Raw genomic sequence first — 21,860 nt, forward strand, 5'->3', positions numbered from 1 at the left:
CGGATCAAAATCTCACTATCGAACCGAAAACTTAAAAAATTCAACTTTTGGCATTTTAAGCCTAAATTAGCTACAGACCTCCAAAACACAATCCGAACATGCCTCTAAACCCAAAATAAACTAACAGAGCTAACAGAACCATCGAAATTCTATTCCGAGTCTATCTTCACACTGTTCCAACAACGGTCAAATTTCAAAAAACTTCAGCTCTCATTAAGGGACTAAGTGTCCCAAAACTCTTCGAAACTCCAAATAATTCCTCCCCGCAACTCACAATAGTAGAAACAAATATGGGGAAAGCATTTAATAGGGTATCAAGGCTTAAATTCTTAAAACAACCGGCCGGGTCGTTACAACATTATGTCAGACCATCTTATTGTATAGATGCTCATGTACTCAGTGACATCCAGATTTTGGAAGGTTATTATATTGCGTCGTAGTATTTTCGTATCAGTGTTTATGAGATGGTATCTTAAACTTATTTGATATAGTTTCAAACTTAAAGAATTGTGTGAATTATTGTGGTTATCAGCTTGCCTAGAGGGGTCAGGCTATGACTCCTGCACCAGTTACGTCATCACTTGCCCAGCCAGCTCGGGGTGGGGCTCAGGTAGCTAGAGGTCACCCTAGAGGGGGGAGGCCTATCCAGTAGTGGTCAGGATCAATTTTATGCTGTTCCTGCCAGGCTAGAGGTTTTTGCTTCAGATGTAGTGATCACATGTATTGTTTCTGTGTGCCACATATATGGTTCTACATTATTTGACCCTGGTTCTACTTATTCCTATGTGTCATACTACTTTGCTTATTATTTGGATATGTCCCATGAGTCCTTAGTTTCACGTGCTCATGTATCTACGTCGGTGGGCGATACTATTATTGTGGAACGTGTGTATTGGTCATGTGTGGTGACTATTGGTGGATTGGAGACTAGAGTTGATCTCTTATTGCTTAGTATGTTTGATTTCGACTTGATTTTGGGTATGGATTGGTTGTCTCCGTGTCATGCTATTCTGGATTGTCACGCTAAGACCGTGACATTGTCGATGCTGGGTTTGCCGAGGATCGAGTGGAGAGGTTCTCTAGATTATGTTCAATAGGGTGATTTCATATTTAAAGGCCCAACGGATGGTTGGGAAGAGGTGTCTGTTATACTTGGCCTTTGTGAGAGATGTTGGTGCTGATACTCCTACTATTGATTCTGTTCCGATAATGTGAGACTTTTTGAATGTGTTTCCTACAGATCTACCGGGTATGCTACTCGACAGGGATATTGACTTCGGTATTGATTTGGTACCGAACACTCTGCCCATTTCTATTCCTCGTATCATATGGCACCAACAGAGTTGAAGGAATTGAAAGAACAACTTCAGGAACTTCTTGATAAGGGGTTTATTCGGCCTAGTATGTCACATTGGGACGCACCGGTTCCTTTTGTGAAAAAGAAGGATGGTACTATGCAGATGTGCATCGACTACAGGCAGTTGAACAAAGTTACAAATAAGAACAAGTATCCTTTGTCGCGTATTGATGATTTATTTGACCAGCTTCAAGGAGTGAGGGTATTCTCTAAGATTGACTTGAGGTCTGGGTATCACCAGTTGAAGATTCGTGACTCGGATATTCTAAAAACAATATTCAGGACCCGCTATGGTCATTGAGTTCCTTGTGATGTTTTCTGGGCTGACCAACACCCCAACAACATTTATGCATCTGATGAACAATTTGTTTCAGCCATATCTTGATTCGTTTGCTATAATATTTATTGATGACATCCTGGTGTACTCACGTAGCCAGAAGAAGCATGCTCAGCATTTGAGGTTTGTACTACAGAGGTTGAGGGAGGAGAAACTTTATGCAAAGTTTTCCAAGTGTGAGTTTTGGCTTAGTTCAGTGGCGTTCTTAGGGCACGTGGTGTCCAGTGAGGGGATCGAGGTAGACCCAAAGAAAATAGAGGCGGTTCAGAGTTGGCCTAGACCATCTTCAACTATTAATATTCGGAGTTTTCTCAGCTTGGCCGAATATTATCGTCGCTTTATGGAGGGTTTCTTGTCCATTGCTGTGCCTATGACCAAATTGACCGAGAAGAGTGGTCCATTCAGGTGGTCGGAAGAGTGTGAAGAGAGCTTTCAGAAGCTCAAGACTTCCTTGACCATAGCTCCAGTTCTAGTTTTGCCTTCAGCATCGGGTTCTTTTATAGTGTATTGAGATGCGAATTAGTTTATGTATTGGGTGTGTCTTGATACGGGAAGATAGAGTGATTGCTTATGCTTTGCGCCAGTTAAAGACCCATGAGAAGTGGCAGCCATTGTTCATGCATTGAAGATTTGGAGGCATTATCTCTATGGTGTGTCTTATGAGGTATTTACGGATCATCGGAGTCTATATCACTTATTCAAATAAAAGGATCTAAATTTGATACAGCGCATATGGTTAGAGATTCTAAAGGACTATGATATTACTATTTTGTATTATCCCGGGAAGGCTAATATGGTGGCCGATACCTTGAGTAGAAAGGTAGTGAGTATAAGTATTCTTGAATTTATTCCCGTTGGTGAGAGACCGCTTGCATAAGATGTTCAGGCCTTAGCCAATCAGTTCGTGAGATTAAATGTTTTGGAGCCCAATCAGGTTCTAGCTTGTGTGATTTCTTGGTCTTCCTTACATGATCGCATCAGAGAGCGTCAGTATGATGACCCTTATTTGCTTGTCCTTAAGGACACGGTTCAGCACGATGATGCCAAGAAGGTTACTATTGGGGATGATATGGTGTTGGGGATGCAGAGTCGGATATGTGTACCCAATGTAGATGAGCTACGTGAGTTGAATCTAGAGGAGGCCCACAGTTCGTGGTATTCCATTTATTCGGATGCTGCAAATATGTATCAAAACTTGAGGTAGCATTATTGGTGGAGGAGGATAAAGAAAGATATAGTGGGGTATGTAGCTTGGTGCCTAAATTGTCAACAGGTGAAGTACGAGCATCAGAGACTTCGAGGAAGTTTGATGCTATTTGGGTGAGAGTGGATCGGTGGAGCAAGTCAACGTATTTTATTCCAGTTGGGACTACTTATTCTTTGGAGTGGTTGCCTGAGATTTATATCCACGAGGTTGTTCTCCTTTATGGTGTGCAAGTGTCCATCATTTCAGATCGGGTCACGTAATTTACATCACAAGTTTGGAGAGTAGTGCAGTGAGAGTTAGGCACACAGGTTTAGTTGAATACAACATTTCACCCTCAGATGGACGGACAGTCCGAGCGCACTATTTAGATATTGGAAGATATGCTACGTGCTTGTGTTTTAAATTTCGGGGGTTCTTGGGATCAGTTTCTGTCATTTGCAGAGTTTGCCTACAACGATAACTATCAGTTGAGCATTTAGATGGCTCCGTATGAGGCTTTGTATAGGGGACAGTGTCGGTCTCCGGTGGATTAGTTTGAGCCGAGTGAGGCTAGGCTATTTGATACTGACTTAGTTCAGGATGCTTTGGACAAGTTTAAGTTGATTTAGGATCGGCTTCGTACGACACGGTCTGGACATAAGATATATGCCAATCGGAAGGTTCGTGATGTTGCTTACATGGTGGGGGAGAAGGTTGATAACTACGGATTCTAGCCTATCTTATGCTCTCTTTTGCTTAGGTTTTGGATAAAAAATGTGTAAAAGTATTTCTGAAAACTGACTTATTGTGCTTGTTTGCAGGGTTTGGCCAAAATGAAGCAAGAAAGTCATAACCAGCTTATAAAGGAGTTAAATCTACACAAGTTCAAATCTAAGATAAAAGCGCTGACAACGAAGGAAAAGAGCGGCCACAGAAAGTCAACCGCTGAAGCGGCCACAATTACGCTATCAGCGGAATTGAGATTCAGAGAAGGCATTTTTGGGATACAAAATATACTGTTGATTGCAATGAAATAGCACGGAAGTGGAATACTTGACACGGCCGTGGTGCAAACTCCTCTGAGGGCGAAATAGAGATTTAGAGGCCTGGAGATCTGAGCTCAAATGAAGAGCGCAGTCCGCGAACATTTTATGCGGCCGTGGTTGAAAACAACGCTGAGGCAGTCTCTTTTACGATACCAGTGAAATCAAGCCCAGTCCCAGTCCAAAATAGAAGAAACGCGGTCCGGGCTTGCTTTTGCGCGACCGCGAAAGTCCAAGAGCTGAGACACTCAGTATTGCGCTGACAGCGGAACCTCCGTAGGGTATTTTTATCCAGTAATTTTAGCTGTGTATAAATAGATCTTTTTCACATTTTTAGGTCATCTTTTGTATTAAGGAGCTCGTGAACAACCGTATTTTACCACTTTGAGTAATTTTAGAGTAGCTTTAGCTAAATTTCTTAGATTTTATTCTTGCAATCAACTTTTATGGCTTATATTTCATCTCCATCTTTGATTTCTAACTTGATTATGAGTAGCTAAAGCCATTAGCTAGGGTTGTGGCCCAACCCTAGTGTGGGTATTTAATGGGTCTTCAATTTTAGGGCTTAATTGTTTATGGGTTAGTGATATTTAGCTTGATTCATGCTTTAATTGTAGAATTAGTAGTTGCAAACACTGATTCATGCCTTTATGACTTAAAACTCTTCTTGAGAAAGAGGGACTAAGTCTAGGAAAATTAGGCTAACAAGGAATTGTGGTGCATTCAATAGATTGAGAGCCCTAATTAAAAGGTTAAACCTAGAAATAGTAATACCTGACTTGAGCCAATTTTACTTGTATTGTTTGAACACCCAATTGGGCTTGAGAAAGCCAATTAGGGAAAAGTCACTCAGACTACCGAGAGGTATAGAGTGAGTAATTATGTGTAATGGTTATATCACGACCCCAAATATAATAAGCTTGTCCAAAATTTTAGATCCCATTAGATATTCACCTAGGTGTAAGTCACTTCCCTAGTGATTTTTATCACTTGAGAAAACTTTACAAAAACATTGTACTTAGTTTATTTTTAGCAATCAATATCATTAAAAGTAGTATAGAAACAAATCCAAACATGGTTAGAAGTACAATTAAAAGCAACACGCATAGCTAGATTAGATAGAAACCCAACTCCCAACCAATATTAACTCCCTATGGAAATCGATCCCAACTTTTCGGGTAAAAGCTGCATCGACCACTCCATGCCATTATATAGTGGTGTAGGGTTGGAGCCGATCACTTTTTGGCGCTGTTTCCGGGGAGTTAAATGGTTTTGGCTATCTATCTGACTAGTTGTGTGTCTTGTTTTTCTTTCCTTCTATTTTACTAACTTTTATGAGTTAATCGATTCAGGTACAAAATGGCAAATAATGTTCCTATTGGAAATGTTCTCCGGAGGGAGGAGGTAGATGATAATGGTGAAGATGAGGTGCCTCTAGTACCTCAACCTCAAAGAAGAGGCCGCCATGCCAATGAAAATATTCCAGACCCTCGCCCAGCTCCTCCACGAGTAGCTCCTCGGGTGCTTCCAAATGAAGGGTACGCAAGTGCAATTGTCCCACTTTGGATCCGGGTGGGCAATTTCCAAATTAAAAATGTCATGTTGACCTTATTGGAGCAAAGAGGTTACTTCACAGGTGCTCCCTATCAGAATGCATATAAACATCTAAAGGGCTTTGTGGATACTTGTTGGGGAAGCAAACAAACAAATATATCGGATGATGCATTGAGACTGTGATTGTTCCCTTCTTCACTTAGAGGGAAAGCTTTGGACTGGCTCGAAAGACTCCCCAACCATTCCATCACTACGTGGGATGAGTTGGCCGACAAGTTTATAGCCAAGGTTTTCTCACCGGACATATGGCTGCATTTAGGGATGAGATCTTAGTGTTTAAACGGGAACCAAATGAACCCCTTCATGAAATTTGGGATAGATATAGAACTATGGTCAAGGAATGCCCCAACAATGATATGACTTAAGCAATGATCCAACAGACATTTTATCGGGGTATAAAGACGACCAATCAATATGTGGTAAACCAGTTAGCGGGGGCAATTTTATGAAGCTGCCATATGCTGAGGCCTATGAGATTCTTGATGAGATGGCTGACACTTCCTCAGCCTGGCAGAGTCGGGCAAATTTTCCTCAGGGGGAACCTCATGTCATAAACCTTCACAAAGAACTTCAAGACCACGGGCAAGCCATAACTGAGTTGACAACAACCATGAACCAGTTAGCCAAATCACAACTTCAGCAGATTCAGGAACCAAAGCAAGTAAACACAATGGAGGCATTAATCTATTGGTAAACAAGAGGAGACAACATGGGCAACAAATTCAAGGTAATCAAGATCAATATGAGCAAGGTAGCAGTGGTTACAACCAGGATGATAGGTATTGTGAGCAAAGTGAAGAGGTTTTTGTATGCCAACAACTATCAAGGACAATGATGTAATGCTCCAAATCAACAATGGGGATTGCAAGGGAATAATCAGAATTGGGGAAACCAAGGCCAAGGAAATTGGAACAATAACAACAACAACTCCAACAATTGGGGGAACAACAACCAGAATAGGGGTAACAATAGCAATTGGGGTGGCAACAACAACCAATGGGGTTGGAATAATGGACCTCCAATGTTTCAACAACCAAACAATCCGCCTCCATTTCTGTTCCAAGGTCCTAGCTCGTCCAACAATGAGATGGGACGGATGGAGTCAATGTTTGAGCAAATGATGAAAAAGAACGCCAACTCTAACGCCCAATTGGCATCCCATAATACTTCTATCCGCAATCTAGAGGTCCAACTTGGTTAGATTTTGCAAGCTTTAAACACTCGCCCTAAGGGGCACTACCTAGTGGCATGGTAGTAAACCCGAAGGGTGGGAGAAATACCGGCCATGCAATGGCGATGAACATAAAGAGCGGTAGAGGTGGTGAAGCAAGCACCTCCAAGCAAAAGGAAGTTGTGAGTGATGATGTTGAAGTGCAAAATGAAGATGATCATATAGTTGTTGAGCAAGTGAGTGAAGAGAAGCTGGATAGTGAGGTGAGAATTGATATTCATGACAATGAGGAGGAGATTCAAAATGACATTGACCTGTCTAGGGAGCACGTGATAGACATATCGGAAATGGTAATGCCTAAAGCCAAGGCTCCCTTTCCTAGGCCTCCTCCACCTTACCCTCAAAGACTTGCAAAGCAGAAGAATGAAAACTAGTTCAAGAAGTTTATTGAGATGATGAAAAGTTTGTCGATCAATATACCCTTGGTGGAAGCTCTTGAGCAAATGCTGGGATATGCCAAGTTTATGAAAGACTTGGTAACTAAAAAGAGATCTATAGATTATGAGACCATAAAAATGACTCATCAAGCGAGTGCCATTGTGCACTTGATAGCTCCAAATATTGAAGATCCCGACGCATTTACCATTCCATGTACCATTGGGAGTGCGGATTTTGCAAAGGCTTTGTGTGATTTAGGAGCAGGTATAAATCTGATGCCTTACTCCGTATTCAAAACTTTGGGTATTGGTCAACCGAGAGCTACTTCAATGAGATTGCAAATGGCCGATATAACAATGAAGAGGCCGCTTGGTATTATTGATTATGTTCTTGTCCGAGTTGACAAGTTTATTTTGCCTGTAGATTTTGTGATTCTCGACTGCGAAGTCGACTATGAGGAGCTGATAATATTGGGAAGGCATTTCCTCGCAACAGGGAAGGCATTGGTTGATGTGGAAGCAGGGGAGCTCACCTTCCGGGTGGGTGACAAAAATGTTGTCTTCCACGTGTGCAAATCAATGAAGCAACCGAATAGTACTAAGGTTTGTTCTTTTGTGGATCTGGTGACGGAGGTGATAGTTGATCATACGAGTGCCATGATCAATGTGGAGGATCCTTTGGAAGCTGTATTGTTGAACCATGATGTGACCGAGGATGAAGGCTTGGTAGAGTATGTCAATGCCTTGCAAGGAATGAGTTCTTACTCCTATGAGCCTCGTAAACTTTCCTTGGATCTTGAGAACATAAAGACTCCACCAACAAAGCCCTCAATAGAGGAACCTCCTGTATTGGATTTGAAGCCTTTTACTCCACACCTCAGGTATGAATTCTTGGGCCCTTGTTCAACTTTACCTATTATTATTTCTTCTTGCCTTTCTAACTTGCAAGTAGATGCCACCCTTGAGGTTCTTCAAAGAAGGAAGAGGGCAATTCGATGGACCCTAGCCGATATTCAGGGGATAAACCCCTCCTTTTGCATGAACAAGATTATACTTGAAGATGATGCCAAACCCTCCGTGGAACATCAAAGGAGGTTAAACGAGGCTATGCAAGAGGTTGTCAAAAAGGAAGTTATCAAGTGGCTAGATGTAGGAGTTGTGTACCCCATCTCGGATAGTTCATGGACTTTACTAGTATAATATGTGCCGAAAAAATGGGGTATGACTATGGTCACAAATGAGCAAAATGAGTTGATACCCACTAGGACTGTCACGGGATGGAGGGTACATATGGACTGCCGGAAGCTAAACAAACTGACCCGCAAAGATCATTTTCCATTTCCCTTTCTTGACCAAATGCTGGATAGACTTGCTGGGCGTTCCTACTATTGCTTTTTGGATGGGTACTCAGGCTACAACCAGATTATGATTGCACTAGAGGACTAGGAGAAAACCACCTTCACATGTCCATATGTGTCACGACCCAAAAATCCCTCCAAAGAAGTCGTGATGGCACCTAGTTTCTAAACTAGGTAAGCCTAACATTTACTGTAATAATATGGGTATTCACTAACTTTAAATTAAATTACTCTGAACAAAATACAATTCCCAAAACCGGTAGTACAAGTCACAAGCCTTTCTAAGAGTAGTTATACAATATGATTACATCACTGTTCCAAAGCAAAGGGAACAAATGGAAATAAGTACAATTGAAGGTGACTCTGAGGACTGCGAATGCTATAGCAGGTTTACCTTGAGTCTCCACTGCAACGAATAGCTACCGTCGATCAAAGGCATGGATCTGTACACAAAAATGTACAGAAGTGTAGTATCAGCACAACCGACCCCATGTGCTGGTAAGTGTCTAGCCTACCCCGGCGAAGTAGTGACAAGGCTAGGACCAGACACTCACATAAACCTGTGCAGTTTATAGCGTACAAAATAATATGAAGCAAATAATAATAATGGCAACGATGATCAACCAATGATATAAATAGCTGGCGACAAGAACACCAAAATTGCTTCTCAACAAATAACAAATACAAGTGCAATCAATTAATCAAGTCCTTCAAATATAAATCTTTCGCTTATAAATCCTTCAAGTAATAATCTCTAAGATAATATGTTTTTCAATAAATATATTTTTAATATATTTCCTTCAAATAGATATCTTTCATATAAGCATCTTTCGAATATAATTCTTTCGAGTAAAGGTCACCTTGTGACACCTCATATCATAATCATAAATAATATAGGTCTCAGCCCACTTTCGAAATTTCACAGCACCTCGTGCCCACATTTATGTCACAACCGCACGGACAGCTCACGTGCCATTAAATAAAACCATAATATTTTCCCCGGCACCTTGTGCCCACATATTTCTGTCTCACATTGCACAACAATATTCTCATGTTACTCAGCTCATAGGTTCCATAACCCAATACAATTAAGAATGTTCAAGGAGCCTCATTCACTTAACATAAAGTAGAGTACATCTCCCAACGCAATTAGGAAATCAACAAGAAAAGATGACGTTATCATTTGATAAAGAAAATACCCTTTTCAATTACTGTACAATATCGAATGAATTAGTACCTTTAATACGAGAAATCAATTGAGTTAAAAATGTGACAATTTTTTTGAAATTTGGAGTTTTGAACACAAACAAATAAATAAGGCGAGGTATCGTAAACACTATGGATTCGAACACAATGGGTCACAACAGTAAAGGGACCTAACTAGTTAATACACTTGAATTGTTAATAACAAGTAAACACATCAACAGTGAGTAGGAAAACAACAGTTGCACGGCATCATCCTTCGTGCTTTTACTCTCGTTCTCACCAAATCAATCATATAAAGTACACGGCATTTTCCTTCGTGCTTTACCTCACATAATGATGGCACGAAATGATCCTTCGTGCATTAACATTTATATCATGGCACGGAATGACCCTTCGTGCATTAACATTTATATCATGTCACGGAATGACCCTTCGTGCATTAACATTTATATCATGGCACGAAATGACCCTTCGTGCTTTACACTCTTTCCTCACAAACAACAATATACGGCATCACCCTTCGTGCTTTATCACTCTTCCTCACCCAAGTAACAATCACAAACAATGGGGCGAAGGAATAGACAAGGCTAAAATAGGAATCCCTGCAAGGGAACAATAAGTAAACAATTTAGATCCCGGCAAGGGGACAACATTAATAATATAAATTTCCCGACAATAGAACAACTGATGCCTCTTTCTCTTTCTTTCACTTTCATTTCATAACTCACTCTAACACTTGAGCCAATGTTCCAAAGTATGCAATTATCTCATAAACTTTCACAATTCGTATTATAACTTGATTCATTGCTCCTCGAAGTTCAAGAACCACAATTACTTCATTAACTTTCCCGGCAAGGGAACAATACTATCAAAACAACCATCCCAACAAGGGAACAATACTTATCAAAACAAACATCCCAACAAGGGAACAATACTATCAAAACAAATATTCCAACAAGGGAACAATAATAATAATAACACATGAAGCGCAATAAACTACAACGGAGTCACAACAATTATAATACAAGACTTACGGGCATGTTCGACCCCCAATGTATAGATACTCGTCACCATGCCTATACGTCGGACACATCACATAACAAGTAGAAAATATACTGAACTCCTATTCCCTCAAGCTAGGGTAGACCAAACACTTACCTCGAACTTCCACGGCCAACTCAAGCCTTTGCCTCGCGAATTCGTGCCCGAAATTCTCAAATCTAGTCATAAACAATTCGATTCAGTCAATAAAAATTATAAGAATTAATTACATATGAATTTCTACATTTTCCATTAAAATCCGAAATTTAACTCAAAATTGCCCGTGGGGCCCACGTCTCAGAATCCGACGAAAGTAGCAAAATATGAACACCCATTCAACCACGAGTCCAACCATACCAAAATTATCCAATTCCGATACCATTTGGTCCTTCAAATCATCATTTTACATTTTTGAAAGGTTCCCCAATTTTCTTCCCAAATTCCATCTCAAATCACGAATTAAATGATGAATTCAGTGATAGATTCATGTACTCTAACCAAATCTAAGTTAGAATCACTTACCCTGACCAATTTCTTGAAAAACCTTAGAAAAATCGCCAAAATCCGAGCTCTCTAGGTCAAAATATCAAATAAAAACCCAAAACCTCGTGTACCCCTCGGATTCCGACACCGCTGACCGCACAAAAATGACCGCGGTCCGCGCAAAATCAGCGGGGTCCGCGCAGAAATGTCCGCGGTCGCGCAGGCCTTGCTCTGCAGGGACAGACTTTAGTATTTTGGCCATAACTTTCTCTACATATATCCAAATTGCGATATCTTTACCTTTCTGGAAACTAGACACGAAGGGCTACAACGGTCATTTTTGAATAACCTCAAAATTCCTTGCGGATCAAAAGATATGAGCTTCCGAAGTAGGACCAATGACCTGCAGATTCTTCCCATGCGCGGCCGCGTGCCCAACGTGAGAAGGAGCGCGGTCCGCGCCGCCGCTGCTGCCCTCTCCACTTTTCTAAGTTCCGGGGTGTCCTTACTCGCTCAAAACTCACCCGAGGCCCCCGGGACCTCAACCAAAAGCACTAACAAGTCTGAAAACACATCACGGACTTAGTTGAGGCCTCAAATCACATCACATATCATCAAAATCACCAATTATGCATGGATTCAAGCCTAAGAACTTATTTAGTTTTCAAATTTCACAACCGATGCTGAAACACATGAAAACTAGTCCGAATGACCTCAAGTTTTGCAGACAAGTCCGAAATGACATAATGAAGCTACAGAAACTCTCAGAATTCCATTTCGACCCTCGGATCAAAATCTCACCTATCAACCGGAATTCGCCAAAATACTAACTTCGCCAATTCAAGCCTAATTCTATACCGTACCTCCAAAACCACTTCCGATCACTCTCCTAAGTCACAAATCACCTCCCGAAGCTAATGGAACCATCAGAACTCACATCCGAACCCTCTAACACATAAGTCAACATCCGGTTGACTTTTTCCAACTTAAGCCTCAAAATATTCTTTATATTTAACTCCGAATCTTCCGAAAACCAAACTCGACCTCACATGCAAGTCATAATACATATTACGAAGCTGGTCGAGATCTTAAGTCATTGAACGAGGCGTTAATTCTTAAAACGACAAGTCGGGTCGTTACATTCTCCCCCTCTTAAAACATACGTTCATCCTCGAATGTGCCAAGAATTATTCTGAGGACATTAAATTGATGTTTCTACTTTTACACATATGCTCGTTGTTGATACCACATTACCACATTCAAATAAGTTTGACAATACCATTTCAATTGAGGCTATTTCTCTTACCCGTATTTGTAAACTTTAAGAGCAAATTTCTTACCCTCCGAACATTTCCAAAAGGTCCGATTTTTTTCACATCATCACACGATCTTAGTCTCACCTGGCTATAGCAACTCGTGCCTACGCATGCATCAACCTTTTAATAGCGCTTAACGGTTGTTCCACACTCCCCCACTTCGGGTCATTCACCCTCAAATAAGAAGTAGAGTCCGCTCTCAAACACATAATGTAACTTATCCCTTTCTTCGCATATCTTAATGTCCCAAATGTTTCTAACTCCCAAAATTTTCAAAAATTTCGGCAGAGCCTCCCCTGTAATTGGGCCTATCCACCTGTCAGAGTAACACCAAAATAACTCCTAACAACACATCTACAACCCAACAAGGCACCGTAATGTATATATCAATAACACTAATCTCAGCATTACAAACATGACATTATCACAATGATATCTTGACATAAAACACATCATATGTATGACCTTAACCACATCTCTGATTTCATTAGTTGTTCCCAATCAATTACAAAATCGTCAATTAACCTCATGTTAACCAAAATCTCATTTCAATTCCTTTTTTTTCCACAACACTGACAACCAATCGCAAGGCATGAAAACCTCATCATTATTTACCCAAATCAATGAATCACATTTAACGCCACCTGGGCACTCACCTCGTAGGTCAAAACTCAATAGTTACAACATAAATATGGCTAAATATGCACAAAATCACATAAATTTTTTTTATCAAATAAGCCTAACAGGCATGACTACCTGTTAATACTATAGTACAAATTTAAATTTCACAAAGGGAGAATTTAAACATATAAATTGTTCACCACAAGGACCTCGTACTTATATAACTTCCACCGTGGCTTGTAGCCCGTTTTAAATATTTCACATCATAAAAGAAATTGTGAGGATCTCGTCCTCAACTCTGCATCACGAGTAATTGCACATTGCGCCAACTGAATTCTTTCCATTTCTTTTCTTTCCTCTCATAAATTCCGATAAACATCACAACACAGAATGAACCCCCATACCAATAGGGCGTACAATTCATAAAAATTGAAATCAATTATTCCGAAATCACATCAAATCCACTGTAGTGAGTAATATAAAGTAATTTTTTTGGACTTATAGCCCTTAATAGTGTACAAAATAAAATGATATACACGGGCCAACATCATCAAATCTCCCAACAGGGATAAACTTAAAAGTGGGTCACAAAATTACGAAGCTCACCCATAAGCGAAGCATAATAGGAGGACTCGCCTCAATTTTTATAACCAAATCAAATTAAGGAAAAATATCCTTTTTATAACAATCGGAATCGTACCTGTAACGACACCATCTGGTGTAGTGGCCTCAGCCACACCATAGCAATTATATCAATGGGTCGGGCCTCCACCTCTTAGGCACCATCTACCCGCTCGTCCTCTATCTCTAACTTGTAGTGTATGTAGATTAGTAACTATAATGGAGTGTGTGGATTGACTGTTCTACTAAAGTAGGTTTCTCCCAAGTCTGGGACAATTTCTCATGATGTTCCTAGTATCACCACATTCATAACAACTCATCTACAGTTCGGCTGCTCATTCTGAGTCTGTGTCGGATAACTAGGATAACCATTGAAGGAATCATATGCCAGTGGTGCATTAAAAGATGACTGTCCCATGAGAGTGCCCTGATTAACTGGAGCACTACGAGTATTCTGAGATTGTTTCCATATCCCTGCTAATACCGAAATGTAGAATTATAATGGACACGGGAATATCGGAAGTCCCAACATCTTCCTATACAAATCTCAGCTCTTACTCATATACAAGTTTCAGAGAACCTTTGAATACCATATAAATACATCTCAGGCCAAAACTGATATGACACATGACCCCACAATTTGATCGTTGATAGTGGACTCCCTTCACTTAGCACGAAGCCATATGAAACATTCTGATGATTCACAATACTAACCTTTATCGCTTGTACGACACCGGTCATAAGACACCTCAAGCTATTTATTTGGCGCATGTCATCCTCGTGACAATTAAACTCGCTTCCTCCAGTGTCTTGGCTTGCTAATATGTACCCTCTGCCAAATAGAAATCCCATACAAACCACATTATCTCTAATACCACCAACTATCTTCAGATCTACATCAACCTCGTGACCATGCCACGATTGTGATGATTAGGCAACTTATTAAGCCCTCTTAAGATATTACTTATCAACCAAATGTCAGAATCTGATGCACCCCCATGCGCACAACTGAAAGATCTTTTTGCGCTTCCATATCTTCAAATCTGAACGACACGTGGTAACAATGGTTGAGTAGCCCTGGCTCTCTTATAACATTTTACGGTATCACAAACCATTGGCGTAGTGCGCAATTCCATACATGAGTGGATGCAAAAGAACATAAGATATATGCTTCAAGCTGAATAAATGTTGCACGATAAGGAATGAATGAAGTGGAAATTTTATTTTTCCTACTAGTTCTGTAGCCTCTCGAAGATAAGTACAGACGTCTCCGTACCGATCCACAAGACTCTACTAAACTTGCTTATGACTTGTAGCACCTATGAACCTAGAGCTCTGATACCAACTTGTCACGACCCAAAAATCCCTCCAAAGAAGTCGTGATGGCACCTAGTTTCTAAACTAGGTAAGCCTAACATTTTCTGTAATAATATGGGTATTCACTAACTTTAAATTAAATTACTCTGAACAAAATACAATTCCCAAAACCGGTAGTACAAGTCACAAGCCTTTCTAAGAGTAGTTATACAATATGATTACATCACTGTTCCAAAGCAAAGGGAACAAATGGAAATAAGTACAATTGAAGGTGACTCTGAGGACTGCGAATGCTATAGCAGGTTTACCTTGAGTCTCCACCGCAACGAATAGCTACCGTCGATCAAAGGCATGGATCTGTACACAAAAATGTACAGAAGTGTAGTATCAGCACAACCGACCCCATGTGCTGGTAAGTGTCTAGCCTACCCCGGCGAAGTAGTGACAAGGCTAGGACCAGACACTCACATAAACCTGTGCAGTTTATAGCGTACAAAATAATATGAAGCAAATAATAATAATGGCAACGATGATCAACCAATGATATAAATAGCTGGCGACAAGAACACCAAAATTGCTTCTCAACAAATAACAAATACAAGTGCAATCAATTAATCAAGTCCTTCAAATATAAATCTTTCGCTTATAAATCCTTCAAGTAATAATATATAAGATAATATGTTTTTCAATAAATATATTTTGAATATATTTCCTTCAAATAGATATCTTTCATATAAGCATCTTTCGAATATAATTCTTTCGAGTAAAGGTCACCTTGTCACACCTCATATCATAATCATAAATAATATAGGTCTCAGCCTACTTTCGAAATTTCACTGCACCTCGTGCTCACATTTATGTCACAACCGCATGGACAACTCACGTGCCATTAAATAAAACCATAATATTTTCCCCGGCACCTTGTGCCCACATATTTCTGTCTCACATTGCACAACAATATTCTCATGTTACTCAGCTCATAGGTTCCATAACCCAATACAATTAAGAATGTTCAAGGAGCCTCATTCACTTAACATAAAGTAGAGTACATCTCCCAACGCAATTAGGAAATCAACAAGAAAAGATGACGTTATTATTTATTTATTTCTGAAATCATTTGATAAAGAAAATACCCTTTTCAATTACTGTACAATATCGAATGAATTAGTACCTTTAATACGAGAAATCAATTGAGTTAAAAATGTGACAATTTTTTTGAAATTTGGAGTTTTGAACACAAACAAATAAATAAGGCGAGGTATCGTAAACACTATGGATTCGAACACAATGGGTCACAACAGTAAAGGGACCTAACTAGTTAATACACTTGAATTGTTAATAACAAGTAAACACATCAACAGTGAGTAGGAAAACAACAGTTGCACGGCATCATCCTTCGTGCTTTTACTCTCGTTCTCACCAAATCAATCATATAAAGTACACGGCATTTTCCTTCGTGCTTTACCTCACATAATGATGGCACAGAATGATCCTTCGTGCATTAACATTTATATCATGGCACGGAATGACCCTTCGTGCATTAACATTTATATCATGGCACGGAATGACCCTTCGTGCATTAACATTTATATCATGGCACGGAATGACCCTTCATGCTTTACACTCTTTCCTCACAAACAACAATACACGACATCACCCTTCGTGCTTTATCACTCTTCCTCACCCAAGAAACAATCACAAACAATGGGGCGAAGGAATAGACAAGGCTAAAATAGGAATCCCGGCAAGGGAACAATAAGTAAACAATTTAGATCCCGGCAAGGGGACAACATTAATAATATAAATTTCCCGGAAATAGAACAATTGATGCCTCTTTCTCTTTCTTTCACTTTCATTTCATAACTCACTCTAACACTTGAGCCAATGTTCCAAAGTATGCAATTATCTCATAAACTTTCACAATTCGTATTATAACTTGATTCATTGCTCCTCGAAGTTCAAGAACCACAATTACTTCATTAACTTTCCCGGCAAGGGAACAATACTATCAAAACAACCATCCCAACAAGGGAACAATACTTATCAAAACAAACATCCCAACAAGGGAACAATACTATCAAAACAAACATTCCAACAAGGGAACAATAATAATAATAACACATGAAGTGCAATAAACTACAACGGAGTCACAACAATTATAATACAAGACTTACGGGCATGTTCGACCACCAACGTATAGATACTCGTCACCATGCCTATACGTCGGACACATCACATAACAAGTAGCAAATATACTCAACTCCTATTCCCTCAAGCTAGGGTAGACCAAACACTTACCTCGAACTTCCACGACCAACTCAAGCCTTTGCCTCGCGAATTCGTGCCCGAAATTCTCAAATCTAGTCATAAACAATTCGATTCAGTCAATAAAAATTATAAGAATTAATTACATATGAATTTCTACATTTTCCATTAAAATCCGAAATTTAACTCAAAATTGCCCGTGGGGCCCACGTCTCAGAATCCGACGAAAGTAGCAAAATATGAACACCCATTCAATCACGAGTCCAACCATACCAAAATTATCCAATTCCAATACCATTTGGTCCTTCAAATCATCATTTTACATTTTTGAAAGGTTCCCCAATTTTCTTCCCAAATTCCATCTCAAATCACGAATTAAATGATGAATTCAGTGATAGATTCATGTACTCTAACCAAATCTAAGTTAGAATCACTTACCCCGACCAATTTCTTAAAAAACCTTCGAAAAATCGCCAAAATCCGAGCTCTCTAGGTCAAAATATCAAATAAAAACCCAAAACCTCGTGTACCCCTCGGATTCCGACACCGCTGACCGCACAAAAATGACCGCGGTCCGCGCAAAATCAGCGGGGTCCGCGCAGAAACGTCCGCGGTCGCGCAGGCCTTGCTCTGCAGGGACAGGCTTTATTATTTTGGCCATCACATTCTCTACATATATCCAAATTGCGATATCTTTACCTTTCTGGAAATTAGACACGAAGGGCTACAACTTTCATTTTTGAATCACCTCAAAATTCCTTGTGGATCAAAAGATATGAGCTTCCGAAGTAGGACCAATGACCTGCAGATTCTTCCCCTGCGCGGCCGCGCGCCCAGCACGAGAAGGAGCGCGGTCCGCGCTGCCACTGCTGCCCTCTCCACTTTTCTATGTTCCGGGGTGTCCGTACTCGCTCAAAACTCACCCGAAACACACCCGAGGCCCCCGGGACCTCAACCAAAAGCACTAACAAGTCTGAAAACACATCACGGACTTAGTCGAGGCCTCAAATCACATCACATATCATCAAAATCACCAATTATGCATGGATTCAAGCCTAAGAACTTATTTAATTTTCAAATTTCACAACCGATGCCGAAACACATGAAAACTAGTCCGAATGAACTCAAGTTTTGCAGACAAGTCCAAAATGACATAATGAAGCTGCAGAAACTCTCGGAATTCCATTTTGACCCTCGGATCAAAATCTCACCTATCAACCGGAATTCGCCAAAATACTAACTTCGCCAATTCAAGCCTAATTCTATACCGTACCTCAACCACTTCCGATCACTCTCCTAAGTCACAAATCACCTCCCGAAGCTAACGGAACCATCATAACTCACATCCGAACCCTCTAACACATAAGTCAACATCCGGTTGACTTTTTCCAACTTAAGCCTCAAAAGATTCTTTATATTTAACTCCGAATCTTCCGAAAACCAAACTCGACCTCACATGCGAGTCATAATACATATTACGAAGCTGGTCGAGATCTTAAGTTGTTGAACGAGGCATTAATTCTTAAAACGACAAGTCGGGTCGTTACAATATTTCACCTTTGCATTTTCCTGGATGCCATTTGGTTTGTGTAATGCACCGGCTACCTTTCAACGATGTATGATGGCTATATTTACTGACATGGTGAATGACTTCTTGGAAGTGTTCATGGATGATTTCAGTGTTGTGGGTGACTCTTTTGAAGAATGTTTGGGTAATCTTGACAAAGTGTTGGCCCGATGTGAAGAGACTAATCTAGTGCTTAATTGGGAAAAGTGCCACTTTATGGTCGAGGAAGGCATTGTCCTCGGCCATAAGATCTCAAATAACGGTATGAAAGTGGGTAAAGTGAAGATCGAAGTGATTTCAAAACTCCCTCCTCCCACTTCCGTCAAAGGAGTGAGGATCGTTTTTGGGCATGCGGGTTCTACCTAAGGTTCATCAAGGACTTCTCCAAGGTGGTGAATCCCTTGTGCAAATTGTTGGAAAAGGATGCAAAGTTTGTGTTTAATGATGAATGCATGAAAGCTTTTGAGCTTCTCAAGTATAGATTGACTACCATTCCCATCATCACCATATCCAATTGGAGCTTGCCTTTTGAGCTCATGTGTTATGCTAGTGACGTTATGGTAGAAGCGGTCTTGGGGCAAAGGGTGAACAAGATGTTTCATCTGGTGTACTATGCAAGCACAACTATGAATGATGCCAGGTTAATTATACGGTGATGGAGAAAGAGTTGCTAGCAATTGTGTTTGCAATGGAGAAGTTTAGGCCTTATCTCATGGGTGCCAAGGTGATTGTTCACACTAATCATGCGGCACTCCGTTACTTGATGACCAAAAAGGACTTTAAAGCTAGATTGATGTGATGGGTTTTGTTGCTTCAAGAATTTGACCTAGAGATTGTTGATCGGAAAGGAAGTGAAAATCAAGTGGTGGACCACTTGTCTCACTTGGAGGAGGATGGGAGATCCAAAGATGGTCTCGAAATTAATGATGCATTCCCGGACGAACAACTCCTCACAGTTTCTTTGAATAGTATGCCTTGGTTCGCTGATGTGGCCAATTTTCTTGTGACCGACATTGTTCTGAGTGAGCTCTCTTCTAACCAAAGGAAGAAGCTTAAACGGGACAGCTTGGATTATTTCTAGGATGAAGCTTATCTTTCAAGATTTGTAATAATGGTGTGATCCGGAGATGTGTTCCGGAAGAGAAGCAAATGAGTATTCTTGATGCTTGCCGTTCCTTTCCCTACGGTGGTCATCATGGTGGGGCGAGAACTGCTTCAAAGGTTCTTAGCTGTGGTCTTTATTGGCATACTCTGTATAAAGATGCTGGTGAGCTTGTCAAGAGATGTGATGAGTGTTAGAGAGTTGGTGGAATTTCCAAGAAGGATGAAATGCCTCTCACCACTATCCTTGAGGTTGACATTTTTGATGTGTGGGGCATAGACTTCATCGGGCCTTTTGTGAGTTCATATGGCAACACTTATACCCTGGTAGCCATTGATTATTTTTCCAAGTAGGTTGAGGCAGTGGCTTTGCCCAACAACGAAGCCCGGAGTGTGGTGGCGTTTCTCAGAAAAGTATCTTCACACAGTTTGGCACTCCTTAGGCAATCATCAGTGATGGGGGTTCTCATTTCTACAATAGAGCATTTGGCACTTTGCTTGCAAAGTATGATGTCAATTACAAGGTATCAACCCCTTATCATCCTCAGGCTAGTGGGCAAGTTGAGGTCTCCAACAGGGAGATAAAGAGCATATTGTCAAAAACTATCAATGCAAATAGGACTGACTGGTCAAGAAAATTGGATGATGCTTTGTGGGCTTATAAGACTCCAATTGGCATGTCTCCATACAGGTTGGTATTTGGTAAAGCGTGCCATCTTCCGGTTGAGTTAGAGTATAAGGCCATGTGGAGTCTGAAGAGTAGGATGTTGCAGCAAATCTCCGGGTAGAGCAACTCAATGAACTTGATGAGTTTAGGTTTCATGCCTATTCCAGATCGTCCTTGTATAAGGACAAGATGAAGTACTTATATGACAAATATGTCCGGAGCAAGGAATTTAAGGAGGGTGACTTGGTTCTCTTATTCAACTCTCGGTTACGATTGTTTTCGGGAAAGCTCAAGTTAAAATGGAGTGGCCCTTTTGAAGTGGTGCATGTGACTCCATTTGGTGCTCTTGATTTGAAGATTAAAAATGGTGAAGTTTTCAGAGTTAATAGGCACCAAGTCAAACACTACCTGGGAAAATTTGATGACAGCCACGTTGTGGCTTTGATCAATTTCAAATGATGATGGTAACATGAGTCATGCTGTGATGTTAAATCAGGCGCTTCTTGGGAGGTAACCCATGTATTTTACATTTTCTTCTTAGTGTAGGATTTGTTTTAGACTAACTGGTTATAAGATTTGTGTAGGAATTTTTGATGCAGTGCAGGACTAATACTGGAAAATTTTGCTAAGTATGCATTTGGACTGCTGACCGCGCTCAAAATTCCGCGCGGTCAGCGGAAGCTTTTTGTGGGGGCGTAATTTGGTAGCGAACGTGGACTTGAAAAGTCCAAAATGTGACCTCTCTGATGTTTCAACCGCGTTAGCGGTGGCTTTTTCGCGGTCAGTGGACCTTGCTCCGTGGCCTTGTCAACTTTTCCTCTCTCAGCGGTAATGTTGAACATGCAGCTCTTCAGAACAGCCAAAAGTGCGGACCACGATGGAATTCCACGGCCATACCAGGTAGGTCGTTGTGGGCCCTTATGGTTTTATTATAAATAAGAGGTCCCCCTCCTTTTACCCTTTTCGCACTTTGCACTCTCAAAAGAAAAAGGCTACTGTTCATCTTCTCTAACCTGATCCCAACTGCATAATACTAATTAGAAATCCATTTCCATCACTCATCAAACAACTGGTATGCTCAAATCATCACATTGTTTTTAAATTTGTGCTTTTCTTTTCTTTTGGTGTTAACTTCTTCCTTTATCTTTAGCT

The 21,860-nt window shown here is 40.5% G+C and overlaps 2 protein-coding genes across 2 annotated transcripts; both read left to right on the forward strand.

Annotated features, from left to right (window-relative positions):
* The first annotated feature begins 7,160 nt into the window (after positions 1-7,160).
* On the forward strand, positions 7,161-8,345 carry LOC138875001 (uncharacterized). The gene has a single exon (XM_070153804.1). It carries the CDS (start codon positions 7,161-7,163, stop codon positions 8,343-8,345), a length of 1,185 nt encoding a protein of 394 aa, XP_070009905.1.
* Positions 8,346-20,135: 11,790 nt separating this feature from the next.
* LOC138875002 (uncharacterized) lies at positions 20,136-21,167 on the forward strand. The gene is made up of 3 exons (XM_070153805.1): positions 20,136-20,207; positions 20,485-20,732; positions 20,876-21,167. The coding sequence occupies exons 1-3, from the start codon at positions 20,136-20,138 to the stop codon at positions 21,165-21,167; spliced, it is 612 nt and encodes a 203-aa protein (XP_070009906.1).
* The last annotated feature ends 693 nt before the right edge of the window (positions 21,168-21,860 follow it).

Source organism: Nicotiana sylvestris, chromosome 8, assembly GCF_000393655.2.
Source record: "Nicotiana sylvestris chromosome 8, ASM39365v2, whole genome shotgun sequence".
NCBI classification, from domain to species: domain Eukaryota; kingdom Viridiplantae; phylum Streptophyta; class Magnoliopsida; order Solanales; family Solanaceae; genus Nicotiana; species Nicotiana sylvestris.